At 40.7% G+C, this 17,997-nt stretch overlaps 1 protein-coding gene and 1 long non-coding RNA gene across 3 annotated transcripts in view; both read left to right on the top strand.

Annotated features, from left to right (window-relative positions):
* LOC129774818 (protein O-mannosyl-transferase TMTC2) overlaps positions 1–8,714 on the top strand; it is a 786,337-nt gene extending 777,623 nt beyond the window's left edge. Inside the window, exons 11-12 of one of the 2 annotated variants that reach the window (XM_055778813.1) lie at positions 7,130–7,287; positions 7,370–8,714. In XM_055778813.1, coding sequence (XP_055634788.1) covers positions 7,130–7,287; positions 7,370–7,546 — 335 coding nt within the window. In that variant the 3' untranslated portion in view covers positions 7,547–8,714. Of the gene's footprint in view, positions 1–7,129; positions 7,288–7,369 lie in introns of those variants that run through there. The other variant, XR_008742781.1, reaches the window with a different exon arrangement.
* A 1,556-nt stretch (positions 8,715–10,270) lies between these two features.
* LOC129780141 (uncharacterized) lies at positions 10,271–11,519 on the top strand. Its single transcript, XR_008743839.1, has 3 exons — positions 10,271–10,742; positions 10,797–10,993; positions 11,118–11,519. It is a non-coding gene; the product is annotated as an uncharacterized LOC129780141 (long non-coding RNA).
* Positions 11,520–17,997: the final 6,478 nt, after the last annotated feature.

The raw sequence follows: 17,997 nt of genomic DNA, 5'->3' as shown, positions 1-17,997 counted from the left end.
AACAGCCGCATGTGTCGTCCTTTCAAAAGAGGGTATTTCCGTTAGGATAGGGGTTGAGATTTTTCAATTGTTCGATAGTTAGTTTCATGACATATATTATTTTCTTCTATATAAAAAATTGTTATGGAGTGCCGAAATCGATTGACCCAAAAATTTAATCAATCCATCATGAAATGACTGAGCAATAAGGGTTTGAAATTGGACAATGTTCACGATGTGCTCGATTTTCGATTTTCAGTTTGTACCCCAATATGTTCCCGAAAGACGTAATCCTACGTCAAAAATTTGTAGTTTGGTTGGACCCGCCGTATTCACCCGATATTCCTTCCTCAGATTATCACTTGTTCAGGTTCCTGTAAGAAGCTCACTAGGTGGAATAGAAATATAAAACGGCGCATATATAATGGAAGAAATTGTTGTCTATAAAAATGATGCGCTTGATTTTTTTCCATAAAATCGGCACGAGTTTTCCGAGCAACCCAATATTTCTCACGATTAACGATGCTGTACAGAAAAAAAATTGTTGGATGAAATTATCAATCACGATGATAATGCAGGTGTTTTATTTTGACTTGGTTCAGTGTAGCCACCATGCACTACCCAACATGGTATTGTGTAATGTAAATGATGCTTAGAAGGGAAAATATTCTGCATAAAGAGACGGATGCGGATTGCTGGTTATGATGAATCTGCGGATCTGTTAAGTGAACGGCGTCAGAAATCGGGCACTGACTAACGTCTATGAGTTTGAGCGGCAATTCGCCCGTTCAACGAGCCAGTCAACTATTGTCTCTAAAAAATGGAGGAATGTCCACGTGGACAACAGAGGGAGGGGTATCAGGAATGTCCACGCTTGTCCACGGAGGGGGAGAGGGTGTCCAAAAACGTGCTTTTTCTGTCCACGTGGTATGTGGACAGCCCCTTACATGTTATATTCGGAGATGCTTCCTGGAAATAAGATTTAAATTAGAATACTTATGACGCTGTTGCCACTAATTTTTCTAAAATATATATATTTTTACAATCCTCGGGGTAATTATCTAACAAACCCTTCCTCTGACCCAAGGCACTCGTCACAAGATCGCCCAGATTGCGATCACGCCACTTTTCAAACAATCAAACACCCCCCCTCGAAATGGCAACGGCAATTATTCTGAACAGACTCTTATGTTGTTCCAGTAACGAATCCGGCTACATCGTCACAGCTTACCTGCCACAATTCTCTTCCTTGCCCTCACGTATCATCGCATTATCAACGGGATGGCAGGCAAAGCTCTGCTCTTTCTCCTCACCAGAGCTATCAGCGACCTTATTTACAGAGTCAATTCCGAACTATCGTACCCGCTTTTTTTTTCTCCACATTCGAGGAAGATTGAGAAGAGCAAACGAAAAAAAAATGACGGGAAGGGAAGCACGCCCAAAAGATAACAAACCTTGTCGATTTTTTCCTGTTCCTTCTGGCAAGCTCATTGACTGTGTCTCTTCGCACAAATATGCAAATTGAAAGGCAGAAAACCAGAATTGATGGGCGAACATCATAAAAAAATATCTTCTTCCCGTCACAACCCACCAACCAACCCAGGAACCCCGTGAGTCTTCACTCGTCTAGGAGAAGTTGAATATCTCCAGGAGTCCCGCTTGATACGTAGGGATGTAAGAAAACACGAGATGGATGTGCATCATCAATATCATCATTAGTGTGCTGACTGAATGCTGAGTGATATTCGTGAAAAAAAGGGAGAAGATTCTTCGTTGGTTGGTTGCAGTAAGGATACAATGTACCGTGCTGGGTTGAAGCGGTGGGTACCTCTGTGCCCTCTGAAGAATGAAAAATTGAGCTATGGAAAAGAAATAATTGAATAGATTGCCGAGAGCTGACAAAAGCGAGCGGACGGAAAATATCAAGTATCCAATTAAAGATTGTTCTCACTGAAAAAGCGCTGAGAGTGGGTGAGTCGCTGCTCCACACGTGCGGCTTCGTTGGCACGTGGTTCGCTTTGATCTGTTTATGGATCCTTCTTCTTCTTCTTCTTCTTCTTCTTCTTCAATGGCACTAACGTTCCTAGAGGAACTTCGCCGTCTCAACGTAGTATTACTTGCGTCATTTTTATTAGTACTTAGTTGAGATTTCTATGCCAAATAACACGCCTTGAATGCATTCTGAGTGGCAAGCTCTAGAATACGCGTGTTCACAGTGCAAGTCGGAGGAAATTTCTTTGACGAAAAATTCCCCCGACCAGAACGGGAATCGAACCCGAACACCCGGCATGTTAGTTATGACGCTAACCACTCGGCCAAGGGAGCACCATGGATTTATGGATCCATCGATTGTAATTACGGAAAAAATCGGTAAATACTATTTTGTTTTTATTTTTTTGAATTCGGCAAACATTTTGAAATGACTGCTGCACTCGTTCACAAATCGTACTAAGATCAAAGCTCTATTTTAATCTGGACGCACTGTAAACTGTACTGGTGAATGTTAGGATCCTTTCTTAGTCAATTTTCCTGATCTGGGAGAGACCGAAAGGAGAATAAAGTAAGATGGAGAACTTTTCGTCGATTGGAATGGTGAGAAAAATACAAACAAAAGAGCCGTTGTGAAAATCGTTTGGAATCAGTGTCATTGTCAAAATAAATTAAAGTCCATTGTCATTCAAATACGTTGAATACGTTTAGTGAACTTTATTTTTGAATACAAAATTCAAATACGTTGAGTACGTTTAGTGAACTTTATTTTTGAATACAAAACCGAATGTAACCGCGTGGCAATTTATCTAGGAACATAGAAGTTGGAGTTAACACAATTAAAAGCCATATTTGCTTTGTCAGGTATGGTATACGAGGTATGGCTATTAAATAACAAGACGGCGCGTCTGGAGGGCGCCCTAGAGGGGTGGGGGTGTCACATCAAATTGCATCACGGAAAAAACGCTGTAGAAATTTAATTTTTAGGAATTATATCTTCAGCTTTCGCTTATAATCAGATAAGAGTGTATAGATCACGTTGGCCATGCTTCACTGTCAATTTTTCGTAAATTTGGAAAAATGTCGTCGAACGAAAAAGAGCGTCGTGAATTAATCCTGCGCACTCATTTCGAGAATCCGGAGTTGTCACATCGGGACATCGGTAAGATGCTGGGAATCGTCCAATCCACGGTCAGCAGAGTACTAAAACGATACTTCGAGAACCTAACCATCGACCAGAAGGTGAAGAACGGCAAAAATGAATGCTCCGTCAGTGAAAAAGATCACAAGCGCGTAGTTAAGCAGTTTAGACGTGATCCGAGAAGTTCGGTCCGGGATGTCGCCAATAAGCTGAATTTGTCAAGTTTATTCGTCCAGCGGACCAAGCAGCGGGAGGGCCTGCGTACATACAAGGTTCAGAAGGCTCCTAACCGCGACGAAAGGCAAAACATGGTGGGGAAGACGCTAGCCCGGAAGCTGCACACCGAAATGCTGACGAAGCCGCATTGCCTGGTAATGGACGACGAAACCTACGTCAAAGCGGACTTTCGTCAGCTGCCGGGCCTGTTATTCTTCTCCGCAGAGGACAAATTCAGCGTTCCGGAGGAGATTCGCAAGCAGAAACTATCCAAGTTTGCCAAAAAGTACATGGTGTGGCAAGCGATCTGCTCTTGCGGAAAGCGGAGCGCCCCCTTCGTGATGACCGGCACGGTAAACGGGCAGGTTTACCTTAAGGAGTGCCTACAGAAGCGCTTACTACCACTATTGAAGCAGCACGAGGGCCCGACCATCTTCTGGCCGGATCTCGCTTCGTGCCACTATTCAAAGGAAATGTTGGAGTGGTACGAAGCCAACGGGGTCACCTTCGTGCCAAAGGAAATGAACCCGCCCAACGCGCCGGAGCTTCGCCCAATAGAGAAATATTGGGCGATTATGAAGCAGGCCCTCCGGAAGAACCCAAAAGTTGTCAAATCGGAGGCGGACTTCAAGAGAAAATGGATTTCTGTTCAAAAAAAACTATAACCTGACGTTGTACAGAACCTTATGGACGGGGTAAAGAGGAAGGTGCGAGCATACGGGCTTGGGCTCGAAGTATGAATAAAAAGAAAATGTCAAAAGTTGTTTAATAGTTTTTATTTTACTGTCTAAAATTTTCAAAAGGATCGGTCTACTGGGCGAATTTCTACAGCGTTTTTTCCGTGATCAGACCCGTATTTGCTTATTTTTTTAGTAGGGTGCCCAATTTCATTTTAGGGTGTTCCGAAAAATCATTTTTTCCCATTTTTTCCCAAAATTTTTTTTTTTTTTTAAATTCATAACTTTTGAACCACTGTACCGATATAGATGATCGACATATCAAATTGAAGCCAATGAGCTAGACTTTGATTTAAAAATATTGAACTTCTAAAGAAAATGGATTTTATTTTTTTATTATTGTCTGTAGTCGTTTTTAATTGTTTCCATGGTTTTGAACCAGAGAGCGCTATATTTTTTTTATTTTTTCTTGAAAGCTGAGGATTTTTTACATAACATTTCTCGATATTAGAGATACCATTTTTTTCATTTTTGAGATATGATTTTTAGAAGTTAACCGGCTTCATTGGCTTCAATTTGATATGTCGATCATCTCAATCGGTTCAGTGGTTCAAAAGTTATGAATTATTGAAAAGAGTCAGGGAGACAGTGACAAAAATTGATTGTTCGGACCTCCCTAAAATGGGAATAAGCACCCTAATGAAAAATAAAATAAGTAAAAAAAACATTTTTAGTTAAACGGTTTAATTGTGATTAAACATAATAATTTACTAAAAGCTTGAAAATAATTAGGCAAGTAGCAGTTAGCAGTCGTCACACCTTTCCTTCATTAATCCAGGGCATTGATAAGACTAAAATAAAATCGTGGGACATATGATGAAGTCGCTAATTGTGGATAATGGAAATCCAACGTGCCCCATGATTTTATGTTAGTCTTATCAATGCCCTAGACTAATGAAGGAAAGGTGTGACGACTGCTAACTGCTACTTGCCTAATTATTTTCAAGCTTTTAGTACATTATTATGTTTAATCACAATCAAACAGTTTAACTTAAAAAGTTTTTTTTACTTATTTTATTTTCTAGTTTTTATTACATTATCTGTTTCATTAGAATATTTCTCTACAATAAAACTGTACTGTACTGTGTACTAAAGGGTGTGTCACATCAAATTGCATCACGGAAAAAACGCTGTAGAAATTCGCCCAGTAGACCGATCCTTTTGAAAATTTTAGAAAGTAAAATAAAAACTATTAAACAATTTTTGGCATTTTCTTTTTATTCATACTTCGAGCCCAAGCCCGTATGCTCGCACCTTCCTCTTTACTCCGTCCATAAGGTTCTGTACAACGTCAGGTTGTAGTTTTTTTTTGAACAGAAATCCATTTTCTCTTGAAGTCCGCCTCCTATTTGACAACTTTTGGGTTCTTCCGGAGGGCCTGCTTCATAATCGCCCAATATTTCTCTATTGGGCGAAGCTCCGGCACGTTGGGCGGGTTCATTTCCTTTGGCACGAAGGTGACCCCGTTGGCTTCGTACCACTCCAACACGTCCTTTGAATAGTGGCACGAAGCGAGATCCGGCCAGAAGATGGTCGGGCCCTCGTGCTGCTTCAATAGTGGTAGTAAGCGCTTCTGTAGGCACTCCTTAAGGTAAACCTGCCCGTTTACCGTGCCGGTCATCACGAAGGGGGCGCTCCGCTTTCCGCAAGAGCAGATCGCTTGCCACACCATGTACATTTTGGCAAACTTGGATAGTTTCTGCTTGCGAATCTCCTCCGGAACGCTGAATTTGTCCTCTGCGGAGAAGAACAACAGGCCCGGCAGCTGACGAAAGTCCGCTTTGACGTAGGTTTCGTCGTCCATTACCAGGCAATGCGGCTTCGTCAGCATTTCGGTGTACAGCTTCCGGGATCGCGTCTTCCCCACCATGTTTTGCCTTTCGTCGCGGTTAGGAGCCTTCTGAACCTTGTATGTACGCAGGCCCTCCCGCTGCTTGGTCCGCTGGACGAATGAACTTGACAAATTCAGCTTATTGGCGACATCCCGGACCGAACTTCTCGGATCACGTCTAAACTGCTTAACTACGCGCTTGTGATCTTTTTCACTGACGAAGCATCCATTTTTGCCGTTCTTCACCTTTCGGTCGATGGTTAGGTTCTCGAAGTATCGTTTTAGTACTCTGCTGACCGTGGATTGGACGATTCCCAGCATCTTACCGATGTCCCGATGTGACAACTCCGGATTCTCGAAATGAGTGCACAGGATTAAATCACAACGCTCTTTTTCGTTCGACGACATTTTTCCAAATTTACGAAAAATTGACAGTGAAGCATGGCCAACGTGATCTATACACTCTTATCTGATTATAAGCGAAAGCTGAAGATATAATTCCTAAAAATTAAATTTCTACAGCGTTTTTTCCGTGTTGCAATTTGATGTGACACACCCTTTATGTTCATCTCTATCTATAGAGAAGAGAAGACAATGTTCGTTCGTTGTCGTTGGTCAAATGTCTTTGGAATAAAAGTTCATGTATTGTGAAAATCGTTTGGAATCGGTTGTCAAAATGAATTCAAGTCCATTGTCATTCAAATGATATGTTCAAATAATGGCGATGGTAGTGTGAATTATATTTTTGACAACAATCCTAATCGAGTGGTGAGATTTCTGTTATTCAACCGCATCGAAGGATTTCGAAGAATGTTTCGAAAAACACTGTCAATTACAATTTTTTTTCAATTTTCGTGAAACTTTCTTAGTTGATCCGAAATGAGCACTATTTATGCATTCGCTTCGACATTGAATGCACGGAGCTCAACGAATTGAATTATTGCCCGATCCTAATTAGTGAAGCTTCTATCAGTAAAATTGTTGTCTCGGTGCCTCGAAGATCTGTGACTCTACATCGATCCCAATAAATTGTTATAATGATGGTTTGATTTCTTTACTGAACATCCACATAACATGCCAAACTAATCGACCGAACTTAGCAATGCGACTATAAAGGTTACAATTGGGTGGACTATAATCCAACCGGAGAGTACTGAGATAGTACTTTATTACCTTATTTATATACACTTTAGAAAAAATCATCTGACTTAGCGTTCCCTTTATTTTCATTTGCAGCCGAATTTTTAGCGTCGGTCCGACGCACAGCGGAGGCTGGCCAGTACCGAGTCAGAGCGGCCGAGCTGGCCCCAGAGGACTACGCTCTGGTAATGGCCGCAGCATCGGCACTTCGTCTGCTCGACCGAAAGGTCGAAGCGGAAAAATGGTACCGACAGGTGAGTTATTAATCATCACTCGACAAGGTCAGCGAATCTTGATTCTAACACAAGGTTTCCCTTTCCCCCGCTTGTATTGCAGGCTGTCACACTTCGACCGGAAGAGGCACGCGCCCACACGAACCTGGGCGCCATTCTCCACCTCCTCGGTCGCTCCCAGGAGGCTGCGATAAGCTACAAGGAAGCCCTCCGGTTACAACCGAACGATCTGACGACGCTGACCAATCTGGCGAAGCTGGGAATTGCGGAAATATCCTGAAACACGTCCCGGCCTCCATCGCGCCCACGTCCCGACGATGGTGACGATCTGAGCTAGCTCAGTAGTGAAGGAGTGGCTTAAGGCACAACCAAGGCGATTTGTCGGGGGATTAGTGTAACTTCATTTGATTGGTTTACCAAAGATGAGAGGGGAACTAGACCGATTTGGATACAATAATACTGCTGTAAATAATAATCGATACCTGTGAAATGAAAATAATAAACTTGAAAGGATCATAGCTAGTACAAGTTTGAACCAACAGAGAACAGATTTTCTACCGGAGCAAAAGATTATAACCCTGTCAGGGGCCAGGGACTAATTAAAAAGAAAAATCAGACTTAAGAAGTAAATACAACAAGAGGTGACAAATTAGCTAGCCTAAGCAACTGTATCATATATATCTAGTGACTACTGGGGAGAATATTAGAGTAAATTTATAGGACAAATAATAGTAAGTGGATGGCTTTTAGGGGGCTGACTTTGTTAAGTTTCGAAGAATTGGATGGATTTGTTCTCGTAGAATTATTGGATTCTGATCTATTTAGGTACACATCGATGGAATGGAAGGGATAAAGTGAATGGATTATTTATTTACTTCCAGCAACTTCGCCTGTGGCGTCGTAAGGGGGGAAGCTGTTTGCTTATGTTCAACACCCACTTAAAATAGGCCAGGGGCGATAGACAAATACAATTTAAAATTAATTAAAGTATGTATAACTGTTACTAGTGAGGGTGAAAAAGAGAGCAAAATAGAAAGAGCTGATGTACATGAACGGAAAACTTATCGAGCAAAGAGGCTAGCGTAAACGCGATTGTGTTCTCATCATCGGTTGGATGATGCGAATGGTTATGCATGAGTATAAGCGTAATAGAGGAAAACTGAAGAACACATTATATTTAAATTACTTCGATTATGTAGCGAATAAACACAAACATCAGTCGAGGTCGTGTGCATGAATAGAACGCATTCAATAAATGCAGCCAGTTTATTATCAGACACACACAAACACACGTACATGTATACACACACAGAGAGAACAAAAGATAAAAAACGACCGCTCTGGTCCAAAGTTGGATGAACAAAAACCAACCAACGAAAAATGTGTATATTGGGGAAAAAAAATAAAGTTCGCTTTTCATGAGGCTGAACAATTTCTGAATAAAAAAAGATTTGTTAATAAAAATGAATGAAAAAGCACTTGTTTCAATCACCCGAAAAAAACGAAAGCAATCAATAGTGGTAATGAAAACAAATGGATGGAAATGCATCTGTATCCGGCGATTGTTACTGAGAGAGCCGATTTTTGTGTGAATGCCGTAATTCAAACAAGTAATGTTTTCCATGATTCTTTGTTCTAATACCAACATCTTTCCGTGGCTGTTTTTGGAAAAAATGAATGTATATTCACTAGAATTCCATCAAACAAAATTGAGCGAAAGGCCGAATTGAAATTATTTTTATGAGGAGCAACTTTTTTGTGGTCCTATGCTGCTACCTGCAGTATATCGATTATCAATTGGGAACACGATGTAGAGTCCACAACTTAACTACTATTACCAATTTTATCTCTCCTGTACACGGCTCATGTTACCTTGGTTTTCTGAATATTTTCAATCTTCATGAAATAAATAATCATTGAAATTGGAAATTTGCGATGAACGATGTTCTCTGCTTGAAAATTGAAAAGTTTTTGGTTGAACGATAATTGTTCAGTCATCAGGAAAAAAATATGTGTTTGGGGTATAAATTGAATTCAGAGGAAACCGCAGCAAGATGATAAGAGCAATACGAATATCCTCAGCAGGTCTATCTCCTCCGGTTCGGCCAAAGAACCACATCCTCCCGCGCGTTATACTTCATGATGAAGGCGGCAACTTACGACAGGTACTCCGTACTGAACATTTCCCCGTTCACCACAAGCCCAGAAGGAATGAACAGCGGCTTAGACATTCGCTTCTGGCGGATCGTAGGTATATTTGATGTCATCACTTACATCCTTCGTGGGGGACGTTAAGATGATGCCTGTCATTGGCAGTCATTGCCTCCCTAAGTAGTAGCTAAGTAGGTCCCATCACCCATCATGACCACGACATCACAGTTTGCAGTAAAGATTGTTTTCACCAGCACCTTCAGCCGATCTATCTGGGTGATGTAAGTAGCGACTAGCTTAGTGGTAGACGTTAAACTCAGGATCGGCACTTCATCAATCCAAAGGGGACCCGCGAAACAGTAGTAGAGTTTGAGATAATCACCTCTATTCCGGTTCCCGATCTGGTTTGAAATTAGCAAAACGATGCATTTTGTAACCCGTTCGACTTCGATTAGGCACATTTATCAATCCGTTTGACTTCGAATTATTTAGAAATTTGTTTTCCATCAATGCAAGGATGCCAAATTTGCAGATTCGTTCGCAATTTTATTGATATTTAAGTCTATAATGTTGCAGATTCCAGGGATATGGTATATCTTTTCTTTAAGGCTTGGTTCAGTTCACTGCGCTAACAACCTCTTTTTTTAAAGATCACTTTGCGATTCTCACGGTAACAAAGGTAACTGGCAGATATTTATACACATCAATATTTCATATTTTCGACAAAGATTTTCTGAAAAAAATCGTCTGGCATCTCTGGAGGAGGATGACATTTTCCAAATTTCTAAAGGGCACTGTTTATATTTGGTGCGCTCTGTCTCATCTGTGTATAAAAGATCAATTTAAAAGTAATTTTCATGCTCAAGAATATTTTGTTTGTATATTTTTACATACCATTTGGGTGGTCAACCCAAATAGTATATAAAAATATACAAACAAAATATTCCTGAGCATGAAAATTCCGCTTGAGCTGCCCAAGCTGGACTACCAAAAACGCAAGCTTCGCATCTTATTAATATTTGCTCCCAGGGCGACTTTCCGACTTCCGGGGCATTGTAAGAAAACTTGCATCAAGTGTCTGTTGCGGGAACTTCACGGACCGGACGTGGAACGGGTTCAACGCCCTCGAACCGGACGTGAACTTCACAACGCCCTCGAACCGGAAGGTAGAAATCATGACCTTCAGCAGTAATTACCACATCGAGGTGAATCCATCGGATGTCGGGATATATGACAGGGTGGACGTGATGGATTTGATCAAGCAAATTGCTTAGACGGGTTATTCCCGCGGTCCATCTGAGAAGGATATTCTTAAAATTTTGAATGTAAGATTGTTATTTGTTTGTTTCTTTTATGTAACCGCACTATTTGCCTTTCAGCACATCGGGAAGAAAAGAATTACCGCTAAGTCTGACCAATTTGCGACGCGCTATCCTCATGCTGGAAGCTTGCGAGGTACAACAGTATCCCTTCACGGTGAACCAAGAGGTGTCGGAAATCGCATGAATACTTGTCATTACTCCGAGAAACCGTCAACCAAATTGTCCTCGAGCAAAGTCCACAGAAGCTGGAAGCGGTGAGCTCGATGGAAATGGATTTTTAAGCGATTTATTAAGATTGTAATTTTCTTTCGTTTTATTAAAAAATAATAAATTTGGTGTGTTGATCTCACGTTTACTAACTATACTTCAATGATTCAGGTTATACTTAACTCTAAACAAAGAAACCACGCCGTGTCGGTTTCCATTCGCTATGAAACCGCTACAAGGCGAAAATTGCAAGTCTGGGAATGCCAGGGCCAACAATTCGAATGTAGCGATGATTCGATTGATGGGATATTTTTCCTTCACAACTTTGTCCACCTTGTAGATGTAAACCACATCCTGCCGATTTCCTGAAAATATGTTCACAAAACAAGGCTTCTCCAAATGATAGACAGTCACATCCGTATCGTTGCTTTGTGATATTTAGAATCTGATGAGTAACCTCCTGTGGCCGCTTACCGCTCTAAAAATCAATGAGAAAAATTGTAAATCGAAATCTGTATTATTTTACATGGTTTTACCTTTAATTCAAATGTAGACGAATGCGCAATAAATAATTTCCTGTAGAAAATATAACTTTTAAAACAACGTGCCGTTTTTGATTTTGTTTTGGTTTCGCAGTTGTCTGACTGCTGCGATGAAAGTTCGAATTCGAAATTCACCGCTCTTTAGAATTTGAATTTGAAAGCAAAATATTCGAACTCAATCGGATTGATCCATTCGCCGATCGGATTGAAATTCAATCGCCGAACGTGTACCGGAATAGAGGTGAATAGAGGACTCAATTACACAATGGATGGAGAGATATGCTCTTGTACTCAAACACGGCGGCGGAAGTCAAACTAATCGTTTCCAGTGACGGTGAGCGGAAACCATGCTCAACCAGTCCTCACAGTATCTTCTCTATAGAAAGTCCGCTAGATTCACCCGTTCACGTGTGGAGCAATGATGACAGCGGGGCTCGTGAAACATAGATACTTCCGTGATCTGTGCGTTTCTTCCCGTCGGATCAATTACGCGAGGATGGTTGAACTTCCCACAACCGTTGCGTTTCAGGGCAACATGTCGTTTACCGCTCTTATTTTCTTTCGCTCGGAACTTTTACAAGAACATTTGATTGAAAAGTGTCAATTCCGTATTTGAAATAACGCTGCGTTATCTTTGACGGTCCGGTAGCTAGGAAGGAGGCGATCCTCTACTTTGGAGTTGGAGAATAAATTCGTAGCGTAGCTTTTATTTACACAAAAAACAATACTTATATCATTGAATTGATCAATTATATATTCGCCGCAGTTTATTTTTTTGCCAATTCACGACTGGTTTGACGACCGTTCTCCTTCATCGAATTCAGAATGAGTGTGTCATCGTCGTCAAAGTCGCCATGTTTTGAACTTTGCAAACCATTTCTGTGCTGTAGACCTTCTCCATGCACGTCGCAAATGTCCCGGGCTGCTTCGGCAGCTTTTTGACCTCTATGAAAAGCGAAGAATAGAAGATGTCGAAAATTTCTAAGCCTCAAAACTAACAAAAAAATAAATAACTCAAAAATTCAATTAACTTAGTTTTGTAGAGCAGAAAGAGTTCTACCGAATGAATACTAACCCTTAGCCAAACAGCAAAAAGATCTTTGTACAATCCAAGATGGTGGAGTTAACAGGTGGCTCGTAATTTACACTATTTAGAAAAGACGTATGAGGAATGGCAAGACGAAAAGTTTGGATTTGTTTATGTTATTACTTACGTTGGTATGGTTACATTTGATTTCGTCGAAGGTATTTGAAGCTGTATAATAAATAAACAGTTGTCGTTGAAAATAGTAACCTAGTAACCTTTATGCATATGCTTCCGCCAGCTGGCTCGGCTAATGTGATTCAGGGAGTGCTTTGATGGTGGTACCGCCACTGGCGCATAATTTGCAGCTTTGTTTTTTGTGCTGGTTCATAACGACAATCAACCGTGCCGGCGAAACTGTAGTCAATGTTTAGTGTTGTTTGGATACCATCTATGTAAATAAGTTCAAACTTACGGGATACGTCCGAACGGCATTTCTGACATTACGTTTCACCTTCCACTTCACTTTCCTTGGTACAATCTATATATATAAAAATGGATTTCTGCTTGTCTGTCTGTCTGATTCTTATGGACTCGAAAACTACTGAACCGATCGACATGAAAATTGGTATGAAAGGGTTTTTGGGGTTGGGGAAGGTTTTTATGATAATTCAAGACCCCTCCCCCCTCTCTAAGGGGTGGCTGCCATTCAAATGAAATACAAATTTGTACATTACTGAAGAATTAATCAAGCAAATGAAACGAAATTTGGCATGTAAAGATTTTGAGGTGCAATAAATGATTCTATGGTGGTAAGATACTCCTCTCCCCTCTCTGAGGGGGGAGGGGGGTGCTTCCATACAAATGAAACACAAATTTCGGCATTACTCGAGAATTAATCAGGCAAATCAAACCAAATTAGGCATGTGAAGGTTTTAGGGTGCAATAAATGTTTCTATGGTGGTTAGACACTCCACCCCCTCTCTCCCCCTCTCTAAGTGGTGGCTGCCATGCAAATTGTTGCGGGGACAACAAAGACGATTTCCGAATCGATAACCTTTATTTTAGCGTTGAAGTAAGGTTAAAAATTTTCGTACAAATTTACAAACTAGAATTAGTATTTTGTTTCATCGGTTTTTAATTTGTATCTAACTAAATTATTTTTCTTTTATCTACTTACGTTTAGTGCCTTTAGGGTAATTTGTGAACTTTTTTAATAATTTCTGTGTTTATACATGAGTGCTGTAACTATAGTGTGTAAGTAATTTAAGTTAGATATTAAGTTGACATTTTAACTATTGTTTTAATCTGTTTACCTGTATAACTTTTTTACTAATAGAAATATGACAATTTTTACAACTAATTTTAATATTCAATTAAATAATTCCGTTGAATCAGGACTATCAATTCTATCTTTCATACCTATTGTTTTTCAAAAATGGGTATATTGCGATGTTTAAGTAATAGTGAGAAGTACAAGGCCTGCAACTTCTAGGTACGACGGGGCAAAACTACACTGAAATTTGTTTTTCATCCTGATGATGGTTCGTTGCAGCTATGGTCGCAACACAATTGAAACACGAATTCCTGCATCACTTGAGAATTAATCAAGCAAATGAAACTAAATAAGGCACATTGATTCTTCAATTACATATTGACAAGCGTTTTTAGTCCATTTGATGTTTGGTAAAGAAATTGATCTTCGTTCGAAAGTGGAAATGGATTTTAATGTGATAAAACGCACTCCTATATCGTCTTCTATCTATATAAATAAAAATGGATCGCTGAATATGTTTTTTTTTTATAAATTCGTTTATTTTTACACGCTCAGTTACATAATTTTAAAGGAGCCGAAATCTTAAATATATTTTTAAAACTATATTTATGAACAATTTTCTTAAATCTATGGTTAGTAATGTGGGAAACCGATTACTCGCGGTGGACTCGAGATTAGAAGGGTGACATATTTTTCTCAGGAAAAGGATGGGGTATAAGGAAATTATTACAATGTTGATAATCACATACACTCAATTCTTAAATCTATTCGTACATCTATTGTGAATTTACATTTCATTCTCCTGTTTATAGCAAGCGGACCAATTACTCACAAAGGAAGAAATGGAGGGTATAAGGATATAAGGACAATCACACACGAAGATCGATAGCTTTAAGGAAAACATATATTTGGGACATATAGTCAAGGTCTAACCGAGCCAACACGTCTCTCACCGGCACCATGGGCTGTCTTCCTCGGGCCCGAAGGGTGTCTTCTAAATTCGATCTGGCGACAAGATACAGCTCGCACGACCAAACAACGTGCTCGATGTCGTGGTAACCTTGACCACTAGCACAAAGATTGTTGTCGGCAAGATTGATACGAAAGAGTAGCGCGTATAACGAACAGTGATTGGACATGAGTCGGGAGAAGGTGCGAATAAAGTCCCGACTCAAGTCCAGACTTTTGAACCATGGTTTGAGGCTAACCTTAGGGATAATCGAGTGAAGCCACCGGCCCAATTCATCTTCGTTCCATTTGCGTTGCCAGTTAGCGATGGTATTTTTACGGACTAAAGAGTAAAATTCATTGAAGGCGATTTGACGCTGATACATATCGCCTTCAATCGCACCTACCTTTGCTAATGAGTCAGCCCTCTCATTACCCGGAATTGAGCAATGTGAAGGGACCCACACAAAGGTAATGACATAACAGCGTCTGGATAAAGCACTCAAAATTTCTCGTATTCTCTCAAGGAAGTACGGCGAGTGCTTTTCCGGCCTCACTGAACGGATAGCTTCGACGGAGCTAAGACTATCCGTTACAATGTAATAGTGTTCAACAGGTCGTGAGGCGACGCTGTCCAGCGCCCAGTGTATCGCTGCCAATTCAGCAATATACACTGAGCAAGGAAACTGAAGACTATGGGAAGTGCTGAAAATTTTTTTTGAACACTCCAAATCCTGTGAACTCGTTTATAGTGGACCCATCAGTAAAGTACATATTATCACAATTGATACCCCCATACTTTGCATCGAAGATCGTTGGAGCGATCCTCGATCGTTGATAATCTGAATATTCATGGATATCTTGCTTCATGGACAGATCAAAATGTACAGAGGAATTGATGTAGTCAGGAAAACAAACACGGTTGGGAATATACGAAGAAGGATCAACCTGCATGGAGATGAATTCATGATATGAACTCATGAATCCAGAGTGAGAATTTAGCTCGATCAGCTGCTCAAAATTTCCGATCACCAATGGGTTCATAACCTTACACCGGATGAGGAACCGAAGAGATAATAAATTGAAGCGATCTTTTAGTGGGAGTACGCCTGCCAAAACCTCGAGACTATAGTTGTTCGATACAACATTATAAGATCTTCGGGATGGGCTCCCCACCAGGTGCCGGTAATTGTACGGAGAAAGTTTATTCTTTGTTGACATTTTTTACTCAGATACCTAATATGGGCCGCCCAAGTACATTTGGAGTCGAACCAAACCCCAAGATACTTGAATGACATAGCATGAGTGATCGGTTTACCCAAAAGTTGAAGCTTTGGTTTTGCTGGTCTATGCTTCCTAGAAAAAACCACCATCTCTGTTTTCTCCGTGGAGAATTCGATCCCTAGCCCAATGGCCCAGGTTGAAAAATTGTTCAAAGTATCTTGTAAGGGTTCTTGTAGGTCGGATTCTGTTGATCCTACGACAGAGACCACTCCATCATCTGCAAGTTGTCTTAGGCTGCAATTTTGTGTAAGGCAATTGTCGATGTCGCTTACATAGAAGTTGTACAAAAGGGGGCTTAAACATGAGCCCTGGGGGAGGCCCATGTAAGAGACCCGACTTACTGCCGAATCTCCGTGAGAAAAGTTCAAATGCTTCTCACAAAGCAAGTTATATAACATATTATTCAATAGAGGCGGCAGACCCCGAGAGTGTAATTTGTCTGACTAAACCTCTATTGAAACAGAATCAAAGGCCCCCTTTATGTCCAAGAATACTGAAGCCATTTATTTTTTACCGGCGTAAGCCATTTGAATTTCTGAAGAAAGCAACGCAAGACAATCATTCGTCCCCTTGCCCCTGCGGAACCCATATTGTGTATCTGAGAGTAGGCCATTCGTTTCAACCCATCGATCAAGGCGAAACAAGATCATTTTCTCCAACAATTTCCGTATACAAGACAGCAATGCTATTGGGCGGTACGAATTGAAGTCGGACGCGGGTTTTCCGTGTTTTTGAATAGCTATAACTCGTACTTGTCTCCAATCATCTGGAACAATATTATGCTCCAGAAACCGATTGAATAAATTCAACAAGCGATGTTTCGCCACATCAGGGAGGTTTTTCAACAAGTTGAACTTAATTCTATCCGATCCCGGAGCAGAATTGTTACATGAAAGGAGAGCAAGAGAGAATTCTACCATCGAAAACTCGGAATCAAGATCGCACCTATCTTGTGGTATATCTCGAACAATTTTTTGCACAGGAGCGGAATCAGGACAAACCTTCCGTGCAAAATAAAAAATCCATCGATGTGAATATTCTTCGCTTTCATTTGTTGAAGAACGATTTCTCATGTTTCGAGCCACTTTCCATAATTTTTTCATTGACGTTTCTCGTGACAAACCTCCCACGAAATTTCGCCAATACGCACGTTTTTTCCCTTTGGTCAAATTTTTGAACTGATTCTCAAGGGTTAAATACGCTTGAAAATTTTCAGGGGTTCCACGTTTCCGAAAAGCTTTAAATGCATTCGATTTTTCTACATAAATCTTTGAACATTGGCTATCCCACCATGGATTGAGAGGCCTTCGGCGAATGGTGGAACCTGGGATGGGTTTCGTTTGAGCGCGAACCGCGCTGTCATGGATCAAACGAGAAAGGAAGTTATACTCCTCCAATGGAGGTAAACCATCTCTGGAATTGATGGCTAGAGTAATCGCGTCCGCATATTTTTTCCAGTCAATCTGTCTTGTGAGGTCATATGCCATGTTTATGGATTCAGAAAAATTCGACCCAATGGTGATGGAAATTTTGATTGGCAAGTGATCACTACCGTTGGGATCCTGGATTACATTCCACTTGCAATCTAACGATAGTGAATTCGAGCAAAGCGAGAGGTCAATAGCGCTTGGGTTAGCAGGAGGTTTAGGTACACGTGTTGTTTCCCCAGTGTTCAAAACGGTCATATTGAAACTGTTACAAAGGTCATATATCAACAATGAACGATTGTCGTCGTACTGTTCCCCTCCAGGCAGTTCCGTGAGAGTTGAAGTCTCCCAAGATCAATCGTGGCTCAGGAAGGAGTGAGCACATGTCATCAAGTTGTTTGCGGCTAACCGCAGCTCTCGGAGACAAGCTGACAATACAGAGGTCTTTGCCTCTGATGTTTGCATGATGCTGAATATGTTGATAAGAGCAAAATTCGAGAAAGAAATTTTCCGATTTAGGGATGTCTACATTCTATCATATTTTTTATAT

The sequence above is a fragment of the Toxorhynchites rutilus genome, chromosome 3 (genome assembly GCF_029784135.1).
Source record: "Toxorhynchites rutilus septentrionalis strain SRP chromosome 3, ASM2978413v1, whole genome shotgun sequence".
NCBI lineage: Eukaryota > Metazoa > Arthropoda > Insecta > Diptera > Culicidae > Toxorhynchites > Toxorhynchites rutilus.
This window is presented reverse-complemented; position numbering and strand designations above follow the sequence as displayed.